This window comes from Plectropomus leopardus, chromosome 9, assembly GCF_008729295.1.
Source record: "Plectropomus leopardus isolate mb chromosome 9, YSFRI_Pleo_2.0, whole genome shotgun sequence".
In the NCBI taxonomy this organism is placed as follows: domain Eukaryota; kingdom Metazoa; phylum Chordata; class Actinopteri; order Perciformes; family Serranidae; genus Plectropomus; species Plectropomus leopardus.
Window position 1 is genome coordinate 6452597 of NC_056471.1, and position 27377 is coordinate 6479973.

At 39.2% G+C, this 27377-nt stretch overlaps 2 protein-coding genes and 3 non-coding genes across 5 annotated transcripts in view; 4 read left to right on the forward strand and 1 right to left on the reverse strand.

The window, feature by feature from the left end:
* Window positions 1-1981: 1981 nt before the first annotated feature.
* On the reverse strand, window positions 1982-13556 carry ptcd3 (pentatricopeptide repeat domain 3). Its single transcript, XM_042492937.1, has 23 exons — window positions 13372-13556; window positions 12625-12677; window positions 12403-12442; window positions 12159-12204; window positions 11989-12057; window positions 11455-11559; window positions 10264-10387; window positions 10050-10153; window positions 9442-9606; window positions 8697-8757; window positions 8140-8219; window positions 7380-7524; window positions 7192-7242; window positions 6997-7086; window positions 5958-5986; window positions 5429-5535; window positions 4947-5025; window positions 4671-4761; window positions 4304-4389; window positions 4023-4168; window positions 3835-3876; window positions 3209-3367; window positions 1982-2163 (listed from the first exon to the last, which is right to left on the reverse strand). The coding sequence occupies exons 1-23, from the start codon at window positions 13497-13499 to the stop codon at window positions 2118-2120; spliced, it is 2046 nt and encodes a 681-aa protein (XP_042348871.1). The 5' UTR covers window positions 13500-13556; the 3' UTR covers window positions 1982-2117.
* Window positions 13557-13707: 151 nt separating this feature from the next.
* The window catches only part of polr1a (RNA polymerase I subunit A), a 28580-nt gene continuing 14910 nt past the window's right edge, over window positions 13708-27377 (forward strand). Inside the window, exons 1-23 of the mRNA XM_042492936.1 lie at window positions 13708-13878; window positions 14330-14438; window positions 14607-14702; window positions 14947-15096; window positions 15348-15458; window positions 15623-15708; window positions 16073-16161; window positions 16361-16441; window positions 16820-16937; window positions 17156-17297; window positions 17467-17628; window positions 18797-18919; window positions 19043-19270; window positions 19357-19464; window positions 19565-19711; window positions 21069-21260; window positions 21470-21619; window positions 22117-22300; window positions 22426-22508; window positions 24723-24881; window positions 26500-26598; window positions 26706-26858; window positions 27071-27153. Coding sequence (XP_042348870.1) covers window positions 13802-13878; window positions 14330-14438; window positions 14607-14702; window positions 14947-15096; window positions 15348-15458; window positions 15623-15708; window positions 16073-16161; window positions 16361-16441; window positions 16820-16937; window positions 17156-17297; window positions 17467-17628; window positions 18797-18919; window positions 19043-19270; window positions 19357-19464; window positions 19565-19711; window positions 21069-21260; window positions 21470-21619; window positions 22117-22300; window positions 22426-22508; window positions 24723-24881; window positions 26500-26598; window positions 26706-26858; window positions 27071-27153 — 2930 coding nt within the window. The 5' untranslated portion in view covers window positions 13708-13801. The remainder of the gene's footprint in view (window positions 13879-14329; window positions 14439-14606; window positions 14703-14946; window positions 15097-15347; window positions 15459-15622; window positions 15709-16072; window positions 16162-16360; window positions 16442-16819; window positions 16938-17155; window positions 17298-17466; window positions 17629-18796; window positions 18920-19042; window positions 19271-19356; window positions 19465-19564; window positions 19712-21068; window positions 21261-21469; window positions 21620-22116; window positions 22301-22425; window positions 22509-24722; window positions 24882-26499; window positions 26599-26705; window positions 26859-27070; window positions 27154-27377) is intronic.
* On the forward strand, window positions 17899-18035 carry LOC121948572. The gene has a single exon (XR_006106162.1). It is a non-coding gene; the product is annotated as a small nucleolar RNA SNORA5 (small nucleolar RNA).
* Window positions 20812-20948, forward strand: LOC121948574. The gene has a single exon (XR_006106164.1). It is a non-coding gene; the product is annotated as a small nucleolar RNA SNORA5 (small nucleolar RNA).
* On the forward strand, window positions 23353-23489 carry LOC121948573. The gene has a single exon (XR_006106163.1). It is a non-coding gene; the product is annotated as a small nucleolar RNA SNORA5 (small nucleolar RNA).

Below are 27377 nucleotides of genomic sequence, written 5' to 3' on the forward strand. Positions count from 1 at the left end.
CAGATAACCAGAGTGTATTTTAGCCCTTCATTGAGTAAAATATGTTTTAAAAAAAAGCAACATGTGGGAGAGGTATTAAAAGCATCAGAGGATGTTCCATCACATCCTGTGTTTGTGAACAGGTTTGACCTCTGACCTCCGCTCCAGTACAGTACTGTAATGTTGCATAAAGGAGTGGGAGAAAGGAATGCTTGTGACTGGCCACTTCCACAGTTGCTTTTTGCAAGCTTGCAGAAAGAAACAAAACTATTTGGTGATGTGTTTGCCTTTCATCCAGGCGAATCAAACTCCCCATTGTTGCTGGTAACTTTACACGTCTCCCATTATTCCAGGTCTTTGAGGCTGTCCGTTCAGGGCATTTCTAATCCTCAACAGTGCTCCAACAGAGAGAACAACTGTTTTTTTTATCATCCAAATCCCACAATGTTTGAGAAGCTTGGTCTGAAGAGAAAAAAATAGTTATTAATAGAAACATTTTAGGTTATTTCTTCTTAAACCTTTGAACCCTGTACAAAGTGGTGATTTATAAAAACGTGGGGAAAAAAGGCAATGTGCAACTTAAGAGAAACTTAAGGAAATTGCAAGAAATTCATAGATTTAGAAACTTTTTTTAAAAGATGGCTTTTTCAAGAGAAGTATATCTAAAATAATAATAATTTTTAAAAATTGGTATAAAATTATCAACTTTAAGCAGTTTATATAATTTGCTTCTTTTTTCAAAAAAAAAAAAAATCCTGTTTATGTTTGTTTTGTGTTGCTCATTTTCAGGTAATTTTCTTGTAATTTTTGACTAATTTCTTGCAAAATTATTTTCTTCTCAAGATTCTCATTGCCTTCCTCCCATGTTTTTGCAATAAATAAAGGCTATTTACTCAGGTTTTTAAGGGTTAAACAGAGAGAGGAAAAAATCCTTTGTGGTGTTTTTGCTGACGATTCTCAAAATTGGTGCGTGTGAGAGCATGACAAGACAGTTTGTGTGAGTAAAAGGTGTGAATGTGTGTTTTTTCCCAGGGCCAAAAGAGAAAACAGTCTGTGAAGTTGTTTGTTAAGTTTGAAAGGCGACACTCGTGCGTTTATCAGTGTGTATCAGGGAGTGTGTGTGTGGCTTTAGGCAGGTCCTCAGCAGAACAATTCCTCAAACCACACCCATCTTAAAGTCCCCCCTCACTTTAGCCCACTGCTTTTCCTTATATGGTCATACCAGCAGCTCGGCTCGTGATTGGTCAAAAAAAAAAAAAAACATTTTGATTGAGGCACACACACCTGTGCAGGCTTGAACACACACACATGCACACTTGCCAATGTTTCCTTGATATGCATTGTGATTACTGCTAAAAATGCCCTTAAATGACCACAATTAACACAATAGCTTGCTTCATTTTCTATTTCATGAAACTTCTTTCCTAAATTTTATTCTAAAGCAAGCAGAGGTTCAGTTTTAAAAGGCTGGAGGGTTGTAATTAAATTGTGTCACACACAAACTTACACCTCTTTCCTTGTCTAGACATGCTGTCTGTGAAACCCCCGGCAAAAACACACACAGTGCATACCTGCATCTGCACACACGCCACTATTTATATGTATGATTCTTTCCGAACCTGCTGGAGGATCAAACAGGACACTGAAGCGTCTAAACCAACATTCCTAATCCCTTAAATGTGACACACACACAGCGTTTTGAGGAAGTAGCTTATCAGTGGTTTGAGGAAGTCGGGTCATTTATCACCCAGGGAAATTTGCCTCTGCATCTTTCCTTCTAAACCACTTATTTTATGGTCATGGATAAGTCAGAAAGTACAAATAGTGAATTTCACATGCATATACTGCTGAGCTGGAAAGAATCCTCTGATGCACAAAGAGTGGGAAAGATACTGCAAATTATGACATAACAATGTAAAGTGAGTGACTTCCCCCTAACAAATTCTCTGAATAAGGAGAAATGGCATCCTCTAGCGGACACACACGTGCACACACAAAAGCATTACAAGAGGTTTATATTTTATTTATGGGACATACATTTTTATTACACTGATAACGAAACAAGTAAACTATATGAATTTGAGATTTTTCTGTATCGATGGGTCTGCATCATAGCGGTTCACCTGCTGTTGTTTTCTTCACTCAGAGGGCTGTTCTGCAGACTCCAGCTCAGATAAAACAGCTCTGGATGAAACAGGAAAAACAAGTTTCAAAAGAGTAAACACACATGATACATTAAAATGAGATCAAAATACCACTTGAACAGTTTCCTCTGTAGTTCTCAGCAGTGTAACAGCTGTCTCAGATGCTTCTCTCTTGTGTTTTAAAGGAAAAGATACTATGTGCAGCTTCTGTGGAAGAAAACTTCCTTCTAATTAAAACAGGGAAATCTACTCTTCTTAATTTTGCTGCGTACGGTGCAAAAACTATGGATTAGCCACTGTTTATTATTTGTTGTTAATTTTAATTCATCCATCACACCTGCCTTTTCCACAGATGGGGAGATACAGTGCACCGAAACTCTGGGTCTGATTTCACAAAGAAATGTTAGACTGCTCTGTCGTGTTAGGCCACTATTATTTTGCTATAAGATTAGTTTAATGCAGTTTAGACTCTTAGGGCTTCATTACAGAAACTTCCTCAGTCTGAAATTCTGTCCTATCCAAGTTTAGAATGATATCTGTGATTTTTAGTATTACCGAAACATATTTCCTAAGTGCATTTAGGAAAAAAAATCCAGTCTTATCTCTAATACTATGGTCTCTGCAATTTTAAATCTTTCATAACAAAACTAATACATTTGTTGGTTTCTTTTGTTGCTTGTGCAGTCGTCTTGCCAATGACTTCTTGTAACACTTGGTTTAATGTGTGCCACTGAGAAACCTCTGTTCGGAGCGCAATGTAGCTCCAAAACTTCACCCTCCAGCTCTATCCCAACAGGAATCAGGACACCCTACCCCAAAATTCGGACGCACAAAATGAAGGGGTAAGGGGCAAAATGATAGAGACAAGGGCTGTATTTGGGTTTGGGTTTATTTTTGTGAAAGAGGTCCCTGGTGTTTGTGAAATAATGATCTGTCCAACTCTTTTTCCTTTATGTTCCCCGTCACTTTGTAATAATTAAATGAATACTGTCAGCAGACTAAATGACAGTTATTCTTGTGTCACCCATAACACAAGATGATGGATCTAAACATGTTTCCTGCTGTCACACCATAAACCTCCTCACCTTTGTTCCTCGGTCAGATTAAACTCAGCCAGCGCTTGCTTTGCCAGTCTTGGTGTTGCAGACAGACAATAGGCTGCGGACATCTGAACCAGCTCCACTGCTTCCTCTGGGGAGCCGTTGTTGCGACACACTGACAGGAACTCCTCGAACAGGCCCTCACTGAGGAAAACACAGCAGAAACACACGATCACATCAGAACACGAGCGTTTAAATCTGAGCCGTGTCAGAAGTAGTTCTAAAACGGGATTACACATTGCTCCTGCAAGGTGTTTTATCTATTGGAACAGTTACATCTTGAGTCACTTACGTTGATAAACGTGATGCTTAACTATTTGTTTGAATACACAATTACGTTTTTTATTACCTTGTGTTTACAGTATGTGTTGAAACCTTCTGTCATGACAGGCTTGAGATGGCGAAGCCAACAAAAACAGCTCCATTTTTACTACGTGTGATCACACGTTAGAGCATGCTGTCATAAAATTCCACAACGTGGCAGTTTTTCAAAGCTAAATAGCAGCAATATTCGTTATAAATAGTTCCTATGTGAAATGACCATGCGATAAATTCGAGCTCTGTGGACTTTTTGAAGGGTTCTTCATGTTTGTAATTGGGCAGAGACTTACTTAGGAACTCTATTCTTGGATTTGAAGAGGTTCAGCATCTCCCTGCAGACAGAGATAGAGTGGAGGAGAAGTCAGGTTTATTTCACTTTAACATCATTTGGCGGTGGGCATCAGGAGAGTCAGACTGCGGTAAAAGCTCTCCTGTAAATGGACTGACTGGCGGGCGGATTAACAGCCGTCTCTCTCACCAGGCCTCCTTGGTATTGTTGGCTCTCAGCAGCAGGGAGGTGATGTTTGAGAGGGAGGAGTTGCTCCACTCCAGCCTGTTCCTCCCTCTGTCGACGTCAAACACACTCTTCACATCCAAAGCACACTTTGCAAAAGACTCCTGAACCTGCAGTAACACACGCACACACACACACACACACACACACACACACACACACACACACAGATGTATATTCATGAACACAGCCAGGTTTTATGCTTTAGTATCTCCAGTCTCACATCATGTCCATGTCTGACTGACCTCAGGGCTGTGCGTGTCTCTGGCCATCAGTGTGAGCAGCTCGTCCACCAGGTTGGACTTATTATCATGACCCAGAGAGCAGATATCTGGAAATTGACACAGACTCAGATGCGGTTTGTTTCAATCTTGACAGTTTATATCAGTGTCTCTGTGGTCACTCAGGACGTGTACTGATATTATGCCTCATTTCTCTCTGACCAGTCAGTGGTCTGCAGAGTTTTAACTCCACCTTCTAGTGCCTTCTAGTTCAACTCCCATGGAAATTCAACTGTGGAGGCCCCAAAAAAAGTACCAGGTACTATTCACCTAAAAAATAGCATGCTGATTGAAGTAAAGACATGTAAGAACATGCAGTGGATTCTTTTACCTTTCCATATTGTGGGCAGCAAGTCCAGACGGCTGTCGGTGTCCAGAGCCTGCAGCAGTTCCCTCAGTCCGTGACTGTTTGAGTAGAACAACTGGAAACACAGAACATGATTTCATGTAAAGTTCATTCCCATAAAGCTAGGGGGAACATAAATAGTTAATCATCCATCTTTGAACATGAAAGATCGAGATTATTCAATTTTTTGTTCTCTTGACTCTTTTTGTCCAAGAGTAAAATTAAGACCAAGTGTGGCGAGGGATGCAGAGGTGTACTGACCGAGGGAATGTGCTGTCTGTACCACTTCAACACCCCGTCAATGTGCTCCATCATACAGAGCAGGCTGAAGAAGCGACCGCTGGAGAAGACGGAGGAGAGAGGAGAGGTGCACTTAAACAGCACTTAAAATACGGGAATTCATCTACATAATTAGGTCTAATCCCTACATTTCAGGTTCCAGGTTGTGCTGAGGCTGATAAATATATGTTTCATAACTAACGTGGTTAATTAAATGACCAAAACTTGGATCCTACTATCCTAACGTCTGGATATAGCAGGTACAGGGGATGTGTTTTCAGTTGGAGAAGGGCTTTTTACAGCAGCAGAAAATAAATTAGCTGTTATGGTAAATTACATAGAAGTTTATTCTATTCTGATTGCTGGAACAATTTCAACATACACAACAAAACCTTCAATGATTTTTACAAATTCCATGACTTTTACAGGTTTTCCATGACTGTGGGAACCCTGTTTTTACTCACTAGTAAATATTCCTTTGGTACTGATCTCCCAGAAGCCTCCAGTTCTCCCCTGTTTCCACTAGACTGTGGACCTTATAACCCAGATCCAGGTCTTTACAGTCCAGACACTATCATGAAAACAATAGGCATGGAGAAAATAGGTTGAGTGGACAAACAGATAAACAGTAAATGGTGTATGATAAGACAAATTTAAAACTTTCTGGAAACCCTTAAAAAGCTAATGGCAGTTTACATTCAATCTAAGAATAGCTAAAGGATGCCCAAACCTGCTGGCATCTCTTAAAAATAACTTATGTTAGTTAAAAAAAAAAGGCAGGATTGATTGAACTGGACATTAAGCCGAAGGTATAATTCACATTTTAACCTTTAAATCTAAAAGTAAGCAAAGAAACTTAAGTGCTTAATCAAAAACAAGGACTCAAATAACAAGCTGTTAACTGAAGACTCTGTCATCGTTCTAAAAAAAGGACTTGCACTTTATAGAAACCCATTTGTGAGTAAAACAAAGCACGTAATAAAAAAGACTTACTATTTTCATTGCGTTTGAGAAGAATTGAACTGGAAAGGGAAAGAGAGAATACAAAATCTTTATTAAAAGCCACATGCTAATAGATAACCCTCTCTGCTCTTATTGTGGTGATTATGATTTTTCATGCTTTAAATGCATTTTAAAGGTTCAGTAAGTGAGATTTAGGGGGATTTAGTGGGATGTAGTAGTGAGGATTGCAGACCGCAACCAGCTGAAACTTCTGCTTAGAATTCCAGCAGCTGAATTATCTGCAGAGCTCTCCTCCTCTCCAAAACAAACGGACCTTTAGATTTAAACCAGTAAAAGCACGAAATAAAGCAGTTTTACATTATCAGTGTTTATCCAACACTGCTTGTCTTGGGCAAGCTGCTGACTACAGCGGCCAACTTGAAAACACCAGTGGCCCTATCTAGAGCCAGTGTTTGATTTGTCCATTCTGGGCTACAGTAGAAACATGGCAATCTCCGTGAACGAGGACCCGCTCCCTTATTCTAAGATAACAATAAGACAACAATTGTTACTTTTACATGCTGTTACAAACATATTGATTATGTTATATTCAATAGGCCAGAATATCCCCCTAAATCCTACATACTGGATCTTTAACCCTTTGAAAACTGGTGTGACAGTACTTTTTTGTGCTGCTTTCAGATGCCTTTTACAAGTATTTAAATTATTTTTTAAAAAGCTAGGGAAAATGGGAAATGGGAAAACTATATTCATTATTATTGTAATTGCAAATTTAAAATTATTTTAAAGCACTTTTTCCTTGGTCTTTTCTTTTGTTTATTGTTTGTTTTATTTTATTAACAATTTTCAGGCCATTTTTGCTTACAGTTGCCTAATTTCTTGCTAATTTTGGGTCATTTCTTCTTTTGCTGCTCGATCAAAAATCAAGCCAGTTTGCTCAGGGTTTTAAATGGTGAAACAAAATGAGAAAATACACACACACACACACACACACACACACACACACACACACACACACACACAACACACACACACACACACACACACACACACACAAACTCCAACATACCATCATTGGGGTCCTGGCAGGTAAAGCTGGTTTCTTTAATCTCTGACATGACTTCCTGTAACATGTCAGTGCTGCCCCTGCTAGGGGGTGCTGGAGAGGAAATGAAATCACTTAATACAACTCAGCATTCATACGATGTCACCAAAGACTGAACTAGTGATGCTCAGGTGTGATTTAACACCAAAGTGTTTTTACCTGATTTGCAAAAGATTGCCAGGAGGTGATGGAAGGAGGCCAGGCTCGGAGCTGAACACACACAGTGACACAAAGTGACAAATTAATGTCTTGTTGTCTCGTGTGTGTGTGTGTGTGTGTGTGTGTGTGTGTGTGTGTGTGTGTGTGTGTGTGTGTGTGTGTGTGTGTGTGCGTGCGTCTGTAGTCACCTATTCCCAAAGCCCTCATCTCATTCAGAGTGTGCAGAGCGTGTGTTTTGGCCACAAAGCCGCAGCGTCTGAGAGCTCTAAGAACGCTGTTGAAGGTGAGCAGGTTGGGTTGAATTTTCTGTTGCCTCATCTGGTTCAGCAGCTCCTGCAGACGCAGAGATAGAAATCCAAATTTCACACCACAGTCTGTTCATATTTTACTTTCTAGAGCCACAAAGTGTTCATTGTTAAATAAATAATTATCATGAATGAATTGCAAAACATTTATGAAACAACCATTTTTTAAATATTTTTTTTTAATTACTATGAATCAGCAAGCATCATTTATATAGTGTTATTTCATCAATCTCATTTCAATAAAAGGGTAATATATGTTGGATATTTTTATTTTGCCACTGACATTTTAAAATGCCATTTTCAAAAATATTTTTTTGGGTAATAGAAATTGAATAAAACTGACATAATAACGTCAAAAATTTAAGGCAGGGTTTTCTTAAATAATTTCACACTTTATTCATATATTCTACACTTTTTTATTAATAATACTATATATTTTACATTTTTTTATGTATCTAATATTGAACATTTGGGGGGCGGGGGGGGGGATGTGTTTTGGGCCCCCCAAACAAAAAATAGAATAAGACCATTTAAATAAAACAGTAACGTAAAGGCACTGAAGGTCTTTAACAAGGAAACCTGGTGCGTTTTTTCTTAAGATCTGAATAAAAACTCATAGGCAGAAGAGTAAAATTGGTCTCACAGCGATGAGGTCCCATTTTTCATTGTTTTCTCTGACATCTGGAGCTGCCAAAATCAGAGCGTTGAAGATGTGGACGTCAGCTGGAAACAGAGGGTTTGGTTATTGGTCACCTGCTTCCACTACACAGAAGCTTCAGTGGGTTATCTGCAGGCCTCAGAGGGTCTTTTGAGAACCAGTATGCCTGGGATTTTAAAAACTAGCACCATCTACTGGTACTGTCAGGAACACCTAACATACTTTAACTAAGTAATTTGATGGAAGATCAAAAGAACGTAGTAAATTAACAGTGACATTTAAAGGTAACGTTATTACAACAAAAACATGCACCTGCCTCTTGAAATAGAAAAATATTGTCACACTTAAAGAATACTGTAGGAATTATTTACACTTTATTAGAATGACCTGCATAATGTATTCTATAAAGTTTTAAAGCAAAGTACAAAAAAAAGAACATCACTACAAACCAAAATTCTTGCTCCAAATATTGCTTTACAATTGGTGATTATATACTATAACTAATGAGGTATTTTGTTCTTCATGTTGCTCTAGCAACTCACCAGTCAGTCTGTTGTTTAGCATGTCTGTGAACATGCTGAAGGCCTTTGCAAAGGCTCCATGCTGCGGAGAAACAGACAAACAAAGAAAAGTCTCCTATTATTGGCTGATTAATTATCAGCTGTCTCTATATACATATGTTTATATCCTGCATTAAGGGATAAGGATGTGTAAAAATCACTGTTTTACTACCACAACAATCACTATACAGTATAGTAACCACCCAAGCAGCAACCTCCAGGGCTGAAAAATGAAGCCAGTATGAAGTGCTTAAACCTGCAGTTCCTCTAATGGCCACTTGGGGCTGGCTCAAGAAGCCATTCAATTCCTCCAGATTCCCATAAGACAATACCTGGCTTTGAAGCAGAAATAAACATATTTACAGGCTGTTACCCAAAACAAACAAAACAGCTTTTGGTCGCTATAACATTAATTACTGAACAAGGGTGAATTTTTATACAACTCACCCTTTCACATTTTCTAAGAATTAAAGGTACATGTAAATCTGGTCAACTTTTGTCTAAGTTTGTTCACTTCTGGCTCCAAATACACTACATGGCGATGGCCAAAATGCCAAACTTCTAGCATCCAAACAGCAGTCCAAAAACAAATGGATGACACCATAGTAGCTACATCCATTTTTTTTTTACGGTATATGTAACCACCTAATGGTTTTGCTGCACCCTCTTACACAACATAAAGAGGCTCTTGCAGTAGCAGCTCCATCAGTAATAAATGTGTTCTTACCATCACCATGCCTTGGATCAGAGCGGAGTAACACCGTGTGTCTCTCTCTGGCAGCAGGTTAAAGATCCTCTCTGCGTTGTTGTTCTCTCTCCAAGTCGCCTTCAGCAGGTCTGTAGCCCGACTCAGCCTCGCTGTCTTTCTCTTCACCTCCTCTCCTGACTCCTCCTGAAAACACAACAGTAAACACACATAAATACTGTAGTTCTAACATGATGTCTGTAGGTTCCAGCTATGTTGTTTCCATTTGCTGCAGCAAAACCCAGCTTTGAGTTTATTGTGTCTAAAACTGCATCAGTTTGTTGATTGACTGACTGATCGTCAGACATTAATCATAGTTATCTTGATAATCAGCAAATGTTTTTTAGTCATTGTTTTTTTAAGACAAAACACCCTAAGTCTTCTTCTACAACTGTTAATAACACAACACTTGAAGATGTCATCTTGGAATCTGGGAAAACTGTGATGGACTCCTAACACTGTTTTGACCTTTTATAGACGAAACAATTAATCACAAATAATTGATAATGAAAAAAAAAAGTTGTTTAAGCTTTAATTTTATTACTCATCTCTGACTGTCACATTTGAGGTTTGTCTCGGGGAGGACTCACCGTGTCCTCTGTCTGTGGTTCTCCCTCCTGGACAGGGTCTTTGTCACAGTAGAGACAGATCAGGTCTAACAGGTCATGGGTCGTTTCCATAGAGACTGCTGTGCCTGGAAGAATTGAAGAGTTGATGTGACAACTTTCCTAAATCAGAGAATATGTGTGTGTGTGTGTGTGTGTGTGTGTGTGTGTGTGCGCGCGTGTGTGTGCGTGTTCTCACCAGCTTGCAGGAGTTGGTCATACATGTCAACAGCAGCTGTAACTTTCCTCAGGTTGATTCGCTCCTTCAGAGCCTCCTCGCTCACCTCCTCAAGAAGCGGCAACACGGTCTCTGGCATCAGACACTACACACACACGCACGCATGCACGCACGCACGCACACACATACACACACACACAATGAGAATCAAACAATACTGTTGTCCAAAGCAATATAAATAACCTGTGATATTTTTACTCTGTGAGAGGTTCCATTAGCAAAGCTTTTAACACTAATGGTTCTCCGCAGCATTAATACAGCAGTAAACCATTATTTGCTATGTAAATATATGGTGGAGTGATGGCATCCTGAGCACAGAATGAAGTCATGCTTCCTGAGTGTGTTGTTATTCGAGCTTCTTTGCTTTTCTGCAGCAGACGCTCCAGCCGAAGAAGCATAACGCAACACCTTCCGGTCAGCGCACTCACACTCAGGTTTTATTTTTAGTGGGAACTGTTAAAATTGGCATTTATTCTTGGAACAAATTAATCTGCAGCAGTCATGAGCATTTATTCGCTTCAGCTAAGATGGGCTCCTAATCTGACACCTTGTTTTCAGCCCTTTTGTGACGCATTGATGTACTGTCGAAAAATCAAGCGCAAGCAGAGCTCAAACATTTAAAAATAGAAACTAAATAAGTAACATATAAAACAGATATGTATGACAAATTAAGCACCATAAAATTTGCACTGGCCTCCTTGCTGCCTTCCATTGTTTATTGACACCATTTTTCAGTGTATCCATGACGTTAAATGTGACATACCAGTAAAAAAAACAGGAAGGTACACTCGTCTGCTGCAGAGCTGTGTACACCCCTATGGTCTACTGGAAGGAGTCTGTTACATATTTTTAGTGGGTTTTCCCACATTGAAGAATAAAAAAACAGTAAATATGTGCTAATTGGGTGGAGAAGTAGAGACAGTTGCACTCTGAATATTGAATAGAGCTCCTTGAAAGTAAAACCAAACAAGATCAGTTCGACTGTGAGAGTAAAGCTAAAGTTTTTTTACTATAATAAACTGTCCTGGATTGAGCTTTTTAAGGCTGCAATGTAACGCTGTTTGATCACAGTCCTCCTCATTAAACACACACCTGTGCCTGCATTTTCTCCACCCCCCTCTGCGTATTCACTCATTTGTGTGTGTTTCTTACTGGTATATGTGGCTCAGCAACGTCTTTGGTGAAGAACTTAGGATTGCTGTTGATAAAATATTTGGCTGCAGCTCTGCCAGACTCCTGAGAGAGAGAGAACAACTTCTGCAAAGAGAGAGAGAGAGAGAGAGAGAGAGAGAGAGAGAGAGAGACAATCATACATCAGTTTGACTACATCTTAATGTGTTCTCAAAGGGGTTGTTGTTATAAGTACATAAAGGGAGTTAAAACAGTGTTATAAACTGAAATAAAACAAATTATGTGACCAAAATTAAAAAAAATAATAATTCTGAGACACAACATCTGTATGATTTTTACATAATACCCACATTAAAATTAAATGCCAATCTAAAATGACAGAAACATAATTAAAACGAAAACTTAAAAACATTTATAACAATGGTTTATCAACCCAGGGGTCCATTTTTAGGTAGATATGGATGAAAGATGACTTCAGAATAGAAAAAGAAAACAAAAATAAGCCAGCTGAGTAACGTGACTGTCAGTGTAAAACGAAGCATGATTTTGGCGTACAAACTCATTTGATGTCCTTGGAGAGAGGTAAGGATCATCCTGGAACTGGTAGGAATATGCTGTGGGATCCTGCAGGTAGAAAAGAAAAAAAAAAGGATTAACACGCAGGCACACACATACACAAGTAAATATCCCCACTGATGATCAAAGAGATGTGATGGAGCTCTCACCCTGCTGACAGTTGAAGCCAGAGCCTCCAGCACCGCCTCCTTGCTCCTGTTCAATAAGAAGAGACATTCAATTCAGTGTTGTTTAAAGACATTTATACAAAATAAAACACTTAGCTGACTTTATTTAAAACTAAGTGACTCTATCTAAAGATGTAACTGAGGTTTCGCAGACTATAAGGTGCACAGTGTTGCCAGCACTGTATAAAACATCAAAACGGGGTTTAACAGTGAAAATGACACATACCATGTTTTCTTCCTGGGGATGACAACAGTCTCTGTAGATTCTGCAACAACATCGAGAGCAGGGTGTCATTTTAATGCCACTGATGATGCCTTGCCTCTGGATGAGTGATTTAGTCCAATATAATGGAAGGGCCAGAATTTCTCTAAATTCTATACATTTTTCAATAAATCAGATATTCCAAAGATCCTGCTGTTTTTTTTATTGACTTTTATTCCATATTACCTTTATTGGCCTCTGCAGCTTGTTGGCGCACAGCTGAGGTCCAACCAAAACTCCTGGAAAAACCAAAACAATCTGATTTCCAAAAAGGAAAGTAAAGATACAAAATATATAATGTAGAAGAAAATATAAATATGTGCATTAGGTTTCAGTTTCACAGCACTATGTAATTTTTTTAAAATGTAAGAGATGGATAATATGCAGGGTTTATGTGCCTTATGCTGCTTTAAAATGTACGTACTAGTATGTACATTTGTGCATCTGTGCATCATAAGTTTGATACATTCCAGAGTGGTGTTGATAAGATAAATTAGGATGCTGCAGTCCTCCTGTAGTGATAATTCATAGATCGCCTTACTGGACATATAGTAGCTATTTTCTAAGTAAATTAAACCTGTACAGACAACATCAAGACAAATAAAGCTGCATCAAAAGGTTCAGCTGTGTATGAAGTCTATATCAATACCAGTCAACAAGCAGGATGTACAGTGAGGATGAAAGACGCCTTCTTTCTAACTGACAAAGATAACTCGTATGAAATCGCTGAGGTAAAATTCCGTGTACATGTGCTCAGTTATTAAACATTTTGTCAACATTTGCTGCAGCGGTGTAGCTCAGCGGCTCGTGAAGACATGACCTCCTGTCAAATGATGCAAGGCTAGCTACAGCTCTTCTGCATGTAGGAGGCACAATAGAAGTAGAATAAACGGCTGAATAATAGTATGCTTTAAAGAAAAACAGCTGTCTTACCTGTGACCCCACACCTGCTCGAAATTATTTAACAAAAATCGGCTGTTTCTGTGGATATAATGCCCTACGTGCCTGCCGGGCGCCGCCATGTTGTTACAAACTGAAGGCTTCTGGGAGGGACAAACCATGTGCGCTAAGAATAGGGGAGAGAAGAATAATTACACTTTGAGTTTTTAAGAATTGCTGAACTGTATTTGCATTTAACATTTAACATTTAGTAATGACCAAATCTGATCGTGAATTTGTTATTTTAAAAGTATAATATACACCGTATTAATGGAAATTGCATCTGCATTTGTGTCTCCCCTCTAATGTTTCGTTTGATCTGAAGACCCACGTGCGGAACGGGAGCGACTTTGCGTCGCGTGGTGTAACTATACGCCATGAATTTATATCAATAAGCACCAAAAAGTCTGGCTAATTCTCCAAAATGTTGTTTAGAAAAGAAGTGCCATGGCGGCGACTGGAGGGCATGTCGTTTGGCATGTACTCTGCCGAAGAGATAAGGTGAGTAATGGCCTGTTAGCTTTTGACTTTAATGCTAAACATGAGATCAAAACAACAAGACTAAAGTTACTCGTCTAGCATACTGTAACGCCATGCTCTAGTTCTAACATAACACTAATTACACTAGGTTAACACTAGGTTACTATGTTTGTGGTCATTATAGATATTTAATAATTATTTTTTGTGCAACAAACTTGACTCGCTTTCAGTAACAGTGGGTGTCAGTCAAATGATACACCGTTACCCCCCATTGTATTTATTTTCACCCACTTCTGTTTGACTCTGTAGGGATCAATCAAAATGACACTAAACCGACTATATACTGATTACAGCTATGTGCCAAAACTACCAGTCATTCACTGCAGTAAATGACCAAAAAAAGTTGATAATTATCCAATGTAAACGTGGAAGCAGATTGTATAATAATGTGTTCTTCTTATCTCCCTTCCAGGAAGTTGAGTGTGAAGGCAATCACAAACTCCAGGTTTCTTGATGCTGTTGGGAATGTGGCCCCAAACAGCCTCTACGATTTGGCCTTAGGACCAGCTGACAGCAAAGAAGTGCGTCTCAACTCTGATCACATTATTTACATACATTGTAAAACGCTGTTGTACCTTTTTGGTTGACCTATCTCTTTGTGTAAAGTGTAAGATTGAGTCTTAATTTAAAGCAAGTCTTTATTTATTTACTTATTTATTCATGTAACTTACTGTTATTGTTCTTACCAGGTGTGTTCAACCTGCTGTCAGGACTTCAACAACTGTCCAGGCCACCTTGGACATGTAGAGCTGCCTCTGCCTGTATACAACCCACTGTTCTTTGATGTAAGCATGTCTGCAAATGCACCACACAGCTGTACATTTACATGCAAGTACACTCACATGTTTGCAGCTCAGTGTTACTGGATGTGGTACTCGTACACTGCAGGGTACAAATTGAAATTTGCTTTTCATCACTTTCTCGAACTCCAATCCACCTTCTTTTAGGATTTTTTCTAATTATTTTTTTATTTTATTTTTATTTTGTATTGTTTTTCTCTAACCCCCTCCTTATTCTCTCCTTCATCAGAAACTTTACCTGCTGATTCGTAGTTCCTGTCTGTCATGTCACATGTTAACATGTTCCCGAGCTGCCATCCACCTGCTGCTGAACCAGCTGAAGTTAGTGGACCATGGCGCCATGCAGGACGTCTACCAGATAGAACAAGTGCTCAACCAGGTGGGGTTAAACTTGCTGTGAAAATTAATTATAGCAGGATATTGATGAATTGTGATGGTATTATTTGGGTGATGTGCAAATATATAGAATAGATTTTGTGTTCACTGTGAATGTGGGAGTCTTGCATCTGATCTGTTCTTCTGACTTATGCATCTCCAAAGTGGTTTTGTAACTGTCATACTGTAAATCAGTGGTTCTCTGTTAATACATTATTTATTAATTTATGTGTACTGTGTGTGTGTGTGTGTTAGCACCTAGAGCAGAATCCCAAAGCCACTGGAGATGAGATCGAGCTGGTGCTTAAGGAGTTTACAGACATGATAGTTGGAGAGAACGCTGATGGTTCAGAGAACATCAAACCGGTGAGTACACACTGACACACGGCAGTTACCAACAAATGCACACACCTAAAATCCCATAACAACTTTTTAATTTGATTTAAAATATGAAAACTACATTATTATATGTGCAGCTCTCATGAAGGCACAGTGGTCTAATGTGTCTGTGTATGTATACATTTTTTCAGATCAAACACCTTGTTGAAAAGAAGAGTAGTCTGATAAATGACTTCTGGAAGAGCCACATGAAGACGAGAAAGTGCCCTTACTGCAGGTAACATAATAAAAGTGATTATGCAATAAACTTAATTTTCATTAAATGCTGGTCTAAAACAATCTGTATATCACATTTCAAACATATACTTCCTTGTTATGAGTCACGTAATGCCAGTCATATTTACAGAAGTACATACTCAATATACTATTCTATTTACCACCTGATTTTTAGGCCCTGTTTTCTGCACTCAGCAACTAAGCACACAGGAGAAAACATCTGCAGTTGTCCATTATTTCCATTTGCATCAGTAAAGCTGATTTTATTACAAAAATCAGCTTTACTGATGCAAATGGTCATATGCTTATTAGTCAAATCTGTAATAGTCCATTCTATGCTGTAATCATGGTTTCTGTACGCGAAGGGGCGGCAGGTTCACGGTGCGCTGTGAGCATAACAGTAAGCTGATTGTCACCATGCCATCAGGAGCACAGATCAGTGGAAATACTGATGGTAAGTCATATTTTAAAGAAGTCCGACTGAGAATAAACATATTGTTAACTTCTGAGTGAAGGGGGGCCTATTTGTGTTTTTTGTTCAAGTGACGTGTTAACCTGTTGCTCTGCACTCACATGTCACCAGTTGTAAGCCTTGCCTTTACATATATACATACAATAAATAGATGTAAACCAGATATTTTGTCTTCCTGCAGAGAATCTGATGGCTGGAAAGAGGGTCTACCTGACAGCCAGTACTGCCAGAGAACACATCAACAAGCTGTGGGAGGAAGAAGGTAGGTCAAGAAAACAGCTACCCACCAACATTAACATAGAACTGGACTGTTAAAAGGAAAATCTCACCCCCAAGTGACCATTTTTGAAGAAAATGCCTTCAGGCATAGTCATTGGGGTCTTAAGTTTGACAAGACAACAACTTTTTTTCCCCACATTTTTCCCCAATTTTCTTATATGTTATTATTGATTAAGATTCAGTTTGAATTTCTTTGGAAAGACTTTAAAATTTATCCAAAGTTTTGTGTCCTTTTGTGTCCATAATCACAGAGTCCTTTTTTATATTTTTTAGGATGCAAAATGGCTGATTTGCAAAAAAACAGCTGCTTTTAAAGAAAACATTTTCAAAGCATAATTCATACAGCATGGGTGTCTTCCAGGGTTCTTCTTGAAGCATCTGTTCTCGGGGCTGAATGAGGGGGCAGTGTCAGAGGAGGGAGGGAAAGGTTTCTATCCAGACCTCTTCTTCCTGGAGCTGTTGGTGGTCCCACCCTGCAGGTACAGCGAGAGAAAACACACTAACATACTGTACATTTAACTGTAACATTTGCACAAAAGCAAAACAAGCCTGTACAAACTGGGAGGGATGCAAAACTAGAATAACATCTCATATATAGATATATTTCTTATTGTGATTATAAAATCACAATATAAGTGATGTTTGCAGAAGTTGTGTGACCCTTTTACTTAATCATACCCCTTCACCTCTCCGTAAGGTATCGTCCAATAAATCGACTGGGCGACCAGATGTTTACAAATGGTCAGACAGTCAACATGCAGGCTGTCATGAAGGACTGTGAAATCATAAGGAAACTTCTGGCTCTCCTAGCAGGAGAGAAGACTCCTCAGGAGGGAGAGGTAAGATGACGTGTGCTACGTGTTACAGTGTTACCGTCTTTTCTCATAGTTTTAAATTTATTTCTGTATGTAATAATAAGAGTTGGAGGTAAAACATCCTGATTTTTGTGGTCAGCTACATAGTATGGTTAACAGAATTTGTCAGCCTGTCCTCTCTTATCCCTCCCAGGCTCCTGAGCAGACAGACCAGACGTTTCTGAAGGGAATTCCCGGACAGACACTTACAGATAAACTCTACAACATCTGGATCCGACTACAGACCCACGTTAACGTCGTCTTTGACAGTGACATGGACAAAATGATGACAGAGAAATACCCTGGAATCAGACAGGTAACATTAACACAGATACTGTTTGTAACATAAAACACTACAGTGCTACATGACCTATTGTGTGAGGGTTACTGTCACATTACTATGTTTTTCCAGCTGCCTCTGCATCAACAATCATCACAGTGATATAATGTAATAGGACTACAACATAGTAAACAAGTCATACAGTGTAACAAACTGTCACATGACAGGGTAGCTAATAACCAATCTTTTTTATGCCTCCTTTTTATGCCCATTATTTTAATAGACCTATGTTTGCACTAGCTAAAATGCAGCCTTGTCAAATTCAGTGCTTCCTCCTCAGTGGATGCCACTGGCCAAAACGGCTGCCACAGTGATGGTGTAGTTCATGGGCCCCACGGTGCTCCATCATGACCTCTGGGGATAAATATGTACTACATACAAACACAAACATGTGTTCAAATGAACTGAACCAGTTCTGCTGTTGAGTGTCTACCAAACAATGTACACAGTTGATGCGGATATTTAATGTGTTTTTATGACTCCATGGTGGTGATATTTGTGGATGGAGGCATTGCAATTTGCGGTTGTCCATCTGTCCCATTTTTGGTGTGAAAAGCACACTGTGACCTTGCATCTATTTCATTCTCGAGGACACAATATTTCAAGGAGCCCTGAGGAAATGTTTTCAAATTTGGCACAAATGTCGACTCAACAATAAACTGTTTAGAATTTGGTGGTCAAAGGTCAAGGTCACTTTGACCTCACGGAGGTCTGGAGACCAGACGTTTCTGGCCATAACTCAACAATGCATGTGTTAATTATGAAAAGATTTCACAAAAAATGTCCAGTAGGATCAAATTTGAAAAAGGATAAAAGTGACGAAATTTTACATCCAAAAGTCAAAGATCAACATCACTGTGACATCATAATGCTTTGCAAAACATTTTTCTGCATTCAACACCATAACTCAGGAACAGAAGGGGAGACATTTGTTCAGATACTGAATTGGTAACAGTAATTTTGGGTGCCCATCTTGAAACCATGCTGATTGTAGAGATCTTCTTAACCACAGAGGGGAGATGTGTGTGAAGCATCCATGTTTTCATAGCCATGGATGTAAACTGTACGTTAGTGGTTTGCAGAGGTCAGTTTGTTTGCTGATAAAGACATGCCAGTTGTTTAATTGTCTCCTCTCTGCTGCCAGATCTTAGAGAAGAAGGATGGATTGTTTCGGAAACACATGATGGGAAAACGAGTGGATTACGCTGCACGATCTGTCATCTGTCCAGACATGTACATCGGGACCAATGAGATCGGAATACCAATGGTAACCCTGACTTTGTTTCCGATTTATGCTTACCCTAAACAGAAATACCGCACGTCTTTGATGAAGGGGAAACATAGATAGAGCTCCAACTTTGAACATAAGAAACTCTTCGCACTCCTGCAGGTGTTTGCCACCAAGCTGACGTACCCCCAGCCGGTCACTCCATGGAACGTGAAGGAGCTTCGTCAGGCTGTTCTGAACGGGCCCAACGTCCACCCTGGTGCATCCATGGTGATAAACGAAGATGGCAGGAGAACCATCCTATCAGCTGCCAGCCTTGCACAGAGAGAAGCTGTTGCCAAGCAACTGCTAACGCCTTGTCCCGGTCCACATAAGATGCCCATGAAGATCGTAAGTCATATGCTCACCCTGCAGTGTGAGTTAACTTTTTATTTTCAGTGACATAGCTCTTTACTCGTCTTCTTTTGTCTGTGCAGGTGAATCGTCATATAAAGAACGGAGATGTTTTGTTACTGAACAGACAGCCGACTCTGCACAGAGCCTCCATACAAGCCCACTGTGCGCGGATCTTACCAGGAGAGAAGGTACGATCTAATCCATATCTAATACACCTTTTTTTCATGTGGTTGTAATAGACATATGATAAATCAACAAATTGTACTTGACCTTGATTTGATGCCACAGGTTTTAAGGCTCCACTACGCCAACTGCAAGGCGTACAACGCTGACTTTGATGGAGATGAAATGAATGCGCACTTCCCTCAAAGTGAGCTGGGCAGAGCAGAGGCCTACACGTTAGTCAGCACCGACCAGCAGTACCTCGTCCCCAAGGTGAGCTCATATACATTGTAGGTAGAAGATTTTTAATAGAGTATAACACAGATTGTCACAGATTTCAACTCTGAGGTAACGGTAGCTGCAGATAAGCAACAGCGCTTCTAAAGTTTTATATTGTGTTCAGTTTTAACAGACTTGTTTTTGAGTGTCTGTGGTATATCTGTCTTGTTTCATTAGCGCTGAGGCCTGATTCAGAAAGCAGGATTACACAGTTGTTTGGATAACCAAGCTTAGATATTTTGATTACAAATATAAATGAGTGGTCCTATTTTTTTTTTTTTTTTGGCAGGTGATGAGTGATATAATGCAAAAACAAACAGAACTCCTGCACTCACACATAAATTAACTTATTTAACGTGGATGAAATAAAACCAAATGCATGTGTTTCAGCTTCAAAGCCGTCATCAGCGGAAATACATATATTTCTGTTTATTTTTCACACATGAAATGAATGAATTCATGTGTAAGTGCTGGTGTGCGGTTTGTTTTTGGATTGTCTCCACAACCATGCACCTTTATTTATTGTTTAAGATTTTCAGAGTTGTGTGCACTGCTATTTTTCATCATACACGCTATGCTCTTAGAGGTGCATTTTTAAAAAATTCTATATGTATATTGCCCCTAGAGTTGTCCATCCAAGAATCCATGAATCAATGGCCTCTGCAGAGGCTGAAATTGGGAAATTTGTTAGACATTGTCCCTTATGTATTTTAGATTATTATTATTTTAATGGGTTTTTTTAAATACTGATATATCAAAAATATAAGCTGATAAGCTGGTTTACAAAATATATACTACACAAACACAAACATGTCATGAAAAAAACTGAAATCAGTAAAGAGTGCTATTGCGCTGCAGCTGCCACCAAAAATGTTGAGTATCTACCAAACACAATTGAAGCTGATATGAAATGTGTTTTTTTTTATTGTTCATTCAGGCTAATGATGTTGTCAAATGACTGTTTATTTAAAATCAGCAGAATATGACAGAGTTCACCTGTCTGATGCTCATAATGTTGTGTGTTATTCAAACCAGTAAACAGAGAGAAAACATGGAACTGAAATAAGTTTTTTTTTGTTTTGTTTTTTTTAAAGTGCAGCCTTGTCAAATTCAGTGCTTCCTCCTCAGTGGATGCCTCTGGCCAAAATGGCTGCTACAGTGATGGTGTAGTTCATGGGCCCCACGGTGCTCCATCATGGCCCCTGGGGATAAATATGTACTACATACAAACACAAACATGGTGAAGTGAACTGTGCGGGCCCACTTCAAGTGCAGGGGGCTTCTTTGGTGTCATGCACAATTCTTAAAAACACACACAGGTCAGCACTCATGTTTCTCTCTTTGATTTTAGGATGGTAAACCTTTGGCAGGTCTGATCCAGGACCACATGGTATCGGGTACGAGGATGACGATACGAGGCTGTTTCTTTACCAGAGTCCAGTACATCGAGTTGGTGTACAGAGGACTGACTGACAAACCAGGGAGAGTTAAACTGCTGCCGCCGGCCATCCTCAAACCACAGCAGCTGTGGACAGGAAAGCAGGTGATATGACTGTGACAGCTGAAAGAAGGAAGGCAGATTACCCCAAAAGTTCAAGTCACATGTTCACTCTCTGCAGCTTTTGTCTTCTACTTTATTCAAGATAAACACAGCTGCGACCATAATTTATTTTTAATTTAATCCCAGTTATTTGTGTTTCTCTGCCATCATGTGGCAGAAGTAGTGTGTCATTAACTTGTTTTTTGTCGTAGGTGGTGTCGACGCTGCTGCTGAATGTAATCCCACAGAAGGCTGTGCCTCTCAACCTGGTTGGCAAATCCAAAATCCCCAGCAAAGCGTGGATCCAAGTCCCCCCACGAGCTGCACCAGGATACAACCCTGACAGCATGTGTGACTCACAGGTGCGCGCGCACACACACACACACGGTGTGAAGATTTACTTTATCAATCCAAATCCACACGCGCCAACAGTAATTGATACAAACTCTCTGTTCTTTTTGTCTGTTTTTGGCAAAATGAAATTTGTAACCAAGATCGTTTAACGTGACTCGTACCATGTTAATACACACATTAAGAACATGTTTGATGGAGCTGGTGTGTATTTAAATAAGGGGTTCAGTGGCGTCTGTGTCTCAGTGGATAGAGCAGGCGCCCTTTGTACAAAGGCTGAGTCCTCAGTCGTGGGTTCGACTCCGACCTTGGAACTTCGCCGCATGTCGTCCCTTCTCTCTTTCCCTTTCACACTTACACTCTGTCCTTTCAAATGAAGGCCAAAAAAAAGCCCCAAAAATATCTTTAAAAAACGTTGGGGTTCAAAGTGAGTCAATATATGACATTTTGAATGTTTATTTGAAATGCATTAACCTCTCTTTCATCCCTCTTTCTCTTTGTTTCCCAGGTGGTGATTCGTCAGGGGGAGCTGTTGGTGGGGGTTCTGGACAAAGCTCACTACGGCTCCTCAGCCTACGGTCTGGTCCACTGCTGCTACGAGCTGTATGGAGGGGAGACCAGCGGCAAACTGCTCAGCTGTCTGGCTCGACTCTTCACTGCCTACCTGCAGCTTTACAGAGGCTTCACTCTGGGTAAGAAGCCACAGTCAGGAAATTACGCACCTGCCACACTACTAGTTTATGTCTGTCAGTTTTTTGTGTGTTTACCAAAGGTAGAAGAGCGTTACGTTTAAAATGGTTTTTGTGTTCGTGTCTAGGTGTGGAAGACATCCTAGTGAAACCAGGCGCCAACAAGCAGAGGAAAAAAATCATTCAAAAATCACTGAAGATTGGCACCAAAGTAAGTCAAAGCACCAGCTTTTATAACTTATAAAAGCCCTATTTAAACGATCTGAAGTGCATGGTGCAAGTGCATTTAGGTTGTTTTCGACTATTTTTGCTACCTAGAAAATGTATAAGAAAGGCAAAAGGAGTTTTATTTAATTCTTTAATTGATAATGTGTGTGTTTTGGGCGTGACATGAATCCAGCCAATCATGAGTGTTACATCCCATTCTCTTTAAGAGTCATGTGTGCCTGCACCTGGTGCACTATTTACATAGCAGATTTCACATTCAAGCAGTTTTCTGCTTAGAATAATGCAATAAGAGCCGTAATGTCATTCCAGCTATTGTCGTGTGACTTTTAAGCAGCAAAACTAAAATCTTCAGTAATGAACTTGACAGAGAAGACAGAACTAGATCTTTAACTTCTTAAGTAATAAATGAAAATACATTGTTCCTTGTGCGTAAATGTGCAGCAGCTCTGCTCTGCTTTCTTTCTAATTATTATTCCCTCATTAATGATGTATTATTTCACCTATCCATGCATCCCTGTGTGTGTAACAGGCAGTGTGTACATGTGTTCTAAATACATAGATGCATCTCACTTTTAATAATGTGCTCTTAATTAGCAGAAAATACTAGAGCAGTTTTTTTTAGGTCAGTGATGCATTTGTTTTCTGCTGCCTCAAAACAACAATACGCCAACAATGCATCTGATTAAATCATATTTCAAGACCTAAAACACACAGACACTTTTTTACACAATGTGAGTGCTGCCTCTGAAAATGACGTCCGCGTTGTTCTGAATCTAGTAATGATATGTACAGCACGAATCCACAGTAAATAAGTAATCTAAAAAAAATGCAGCCTTGTCAAATTCAGTGCTTCCTCCTCAGTGGATGCCACTGGCCAAAACGGCTGCCACAGTGATGGTGTAGTTCATGGGCCCCACGGTGCTCCATCATGACCTCTGGGGATAAATATGTACTACATACAAACACAAACATGCTGTGAAATAAACTGAAGCAGTGAGTAGTGCTGTTAATGTGCAGCTCCCACAAGTATTTTGTAGTTTCTGTGCATTTTATTTGTTGCAATAGCTCTCGTCTCAATGTATTCAGGTTGTGAGAAGGAGGCGGCAGCATCTGTTGCTGTTGTGTCTGTAATGATGCTGCCACTAGGGGGTGCAAGAGAATGTTTTCTAATTTTACACATTGTGGCTTAAAAATACAACCCAAAACCTGCAATCATTGATCTTTTTGGCCTCTTGGCAGAAACAAGTTGTTGGCACTACTGACAAATTACAGTTACCTATTTACACATTCAGATATTATAGTTCAACATTAGCATTCATTTTGAGTCATGTTTCTGGCCACTTTGCAAATTGAATTCCAACAAATGCAAAAACAACACAAAAAAAAGCAACAAAAAATGCAATACTCCACTGGTGAATGTAAGTCCAACAAATGTAAAAAAAAAAAAGTTCCAATGTGTTCACCAGTGAGTCTCTAACTGTGTCTACCAGCTTTTTGTTGCTAAACATGAGGAGCAGAGGGGTTTTTTAGAGCCTTTTCACTGAAAACAGCTGCATGTTGAGGCTAAAAATGATGCTATGATTACAGTGAGCCATGGCAGAGTGAAGGGCCTTCAAGCTAAACAATGAGCTGACATTAATACTTCTCTGAAGGGGATTCACTAGAAGCAGTCATTCTTACTCTGTCATATTGTCATTTGATGGAAAAAATATATTGATTAACCCTTTGAAACCTGAGCAAATTGGCTTGATTTCTTTCAAATACATGGGAAGAAGGCAGTAAGCGTTAAAATAAGAAATAACACAAAAATTACCAAGAAGTTAGTGAGAAGTACCTCAAAATTAAATTAAACAAAAAAAGGAAAAAGAAATGACCTGGAAAACATCTTAAAATTATAATTATTTTCCCTAGCTTTTTTTTATTTATTTATATATATTTTAAGAAAATCTTTTTCTTGCAAGTATTTAATTTCTTGCAATTTGTGTAACATTTAGGACCACGTAGCTTATTGCCTTTTTTCCCCCACATTTTTGAAACAATTTGCTCCGGGTTCAAAGGTTTAGATAATTGTCAAATCACATTTTAAAGCAGCACCAGTAAAGTGATGTCTCTCGAGGGTGAAAGCCCCTTTAATTGAATATTTCTTTTGTTTTTAAAGGGACAATCAAAATAAATATGTTTCCTTTGTGTCTACAAGGCCCTACAGGCTGCCTTCAACCTGCCCTCTAATATGGATCAAGCTGAGGCTCAGAGCCGCTGGCAGGACGCTCACCTCAACCCAGACCAGAGAGACTTCAGCATGGCCGACCACAAGTTCAAAGAAGTAGCCAACCAAGTGAACAACGAAATCAACAAGGTACTCACCACTAGTGCTGGTAGTACCACCACTGCTACTACTGACATCCATGCTGAAATGAAGTAAATGCACCTAGGTTGCTTCCATTGCAGGATCTTTCCCAGGAGAACAAGAACTTTTTAAGAAACGGTGAAAAAGACGGTGAATAAAAATAAGGAAGCATCAGTGAGAGGATTAAAAAAAACAACTTGAAAAGATGTCAGTACAGGAATCACACAGATGTTCGAAGAACGTGGAAGCAGCAACAGACTGCAGCTATTATTCTCCAGAAGAAGGCAGTAAACTCACTAAACAAGGAACTAAAAAGTCACTTTTGCTTTTTAGCAAATGCACTCGGCATTGTGTTAAACCAAAGAAGTGATGAGAGACGACAGCACACAGACAATTTTTTTTTTTAATTTAAAAATTAAAAAAAAAAAAAAAAAAATATATATATATATATATATACACAGCCCCACCTGACAAATGAAATTATTCAATCTTTTTTTCTTAAAAAAAAAATTAAAAATTAGAAAAAAAATATATATATATATATATATATATATATATAATGAATATTAGGGAATAGACTTGACATTTAAGGTTAAAGTAACATCTGTTATTAATGTTTAGCTCAAGTTGCTTTTCTAAATGCTGTGGTGTAATTTCTGGATGAAAATGTTTTTCTTTTTTCATGTTGTTCAAAAAATCGCACATTATTCAGTTGTAGCATGTGAAGAACTGTACAACATTTGACAAAAAAGCAGTCAAAAATACTCAATCAAAGCAGTCAAAAATATTAAGTTCTTTTTTTTTTTTGTCTTTTATGAATTATACATTAAGTATGACAAAAGGAAGCCTTTTCTGTGATTTTCATCTAGTTGAAACTAATTGGATCACAGTACATACCATTTAGCCCATTTTACAATAATCACTATAACAGTTGTTCATATGCATTTATTTTACTACACAGAAAGAACAATATCAAGATCCCATCTTAACTGAGGATGAACTCTGCATGAAAGATTAACAGAGAAAACAGCTTATCTGTGATAATAACTGATGTTCATCTAGACCCATTATCAGTGTAATTTACTAAAAATACCAGCTATTTCGTATAAGAAAGAAAACACTTTTTTTGGTGCTGCTGCCTCTTATGTCAACATTTCGAACATAATCAGCTCTCAACACTTTGAGTTCACATCCATGTCTGGCTGCTTCACAAAATCTAATCAGTTCATCTTTAAGTCCACAAAGACATTTGTGCTCAATCTGAAGAAATTCCTTCAAGGTGTTCTTAAGATTTTGTGTCCACAAGAATAAGACATATGAGCTCACAGTGACCTTGACCTTTGACCTATGATGATCAAGATCCAGTCAGTTAATCATTGAGTGAAAGTGGACGCTAATACCAAATTTTGAAGAAATGCCCTAAAGTTGTTCTTTAGAAACTGTGTTCGTGAGAATAAGATAGATGCAAGGTCACAGTGGCCTTTGACCGTCAAGATCTAATCTGTTTATCCTTGAGTCCTTGATTGGTCCAGTAGTTTGCGGGATTAGCTGTGGACAGACAGATACACACGCACACGACCAAATGCATGATCAAACTATAATGAAATAATGCCATGTGTGTTAATAGGTGTGCATGCCAGTTGGACTCCACACCTCTTTCCCCGACAACAACCTCCAACTGATGGTCCAATCAGGAGCCAAGGGGTCGACTGTAAACACCATGCAGGTACTGCTCAATGCACTCAGCTCAACTTTAGCATCTCATCTCAATAAAACCTCCTGAACTTTATGTTATAAACCTACAGATACCCTAACTCTGTCTGCGTGTGTCAGATTTCTTGTTTGCTAGGTCAGATTGAGTTGGAGGGCCGTAGGCCTCCACTGATGCCTTCTGGGAAATCTTTGCCGTGCTTCCAGCCATATGACCCTTCACCCGGAGCCGGGGGCTTTGTATCTGGAAGGTTCCTCACAGGCATCAAACCACAGGTACACAAAGGGAGCAGTGTGTGTTGGTGTTGGAAAACTTGCAGTTATATAGTAGCTCCTTTTAAGGACTGGGATGCCAAATGGCACACATGAAAGAACTCTTAAGCTCTTATAAGTTCTTTCTATGAGTGCTGCTGCTGTGATGTTTATTGATGTCATTAACATCATGTTTCATTTCTTTCCTCGTCTGTGTGTAATCTTGCTGTGTTCAGGAGTTTTTCTTCCACTGTATGGCCGGCAGAGAGGGACTTGTCGACACAGCTGTCAAAACATCTAGATCAGGATACCTACAGAGGTAAATCTTACTGCTTAAAGAAGTGTTTCACGAACAGAAAGGTGTTTATTCATAAAACTAAGCTCTCTTTGCAGCAGAAAGACACAAATACCTCTGAAATCGGTGATACATGACCAGCGAATACACAAACGAAAGACTGTGGCCTTTGCTTTTGTTCAAGAGGTAGAAAACCTACAACTATCAGAGTGCACTAAGCTGTACAAGACCAAAAACTGCTCCTGCCA

Coding starts and splice junctions, on each gene's coding strand:
- ptcd3 (XM_042492937.1), bottom strand. CDS start 13,499: ATGGTTTGTCCCTCCCAGAAGCCTTCAGTTTGTAACAACATGGCGGCG. Junction 12,443..12,624: donor AGCTGCAGAGGCCAATAAAG/GTAATATGGAAT, acceptor ATGTTGTTGCAG/AATCTACAGAGACTGTTGTC. Junction 10,388..11,454: donor TTGCTGAGCCACATATACCA/GTAAGAAACACA, acceptor GTGTGTGTGTAG/TGTCTGATGCCAGAGACCGT.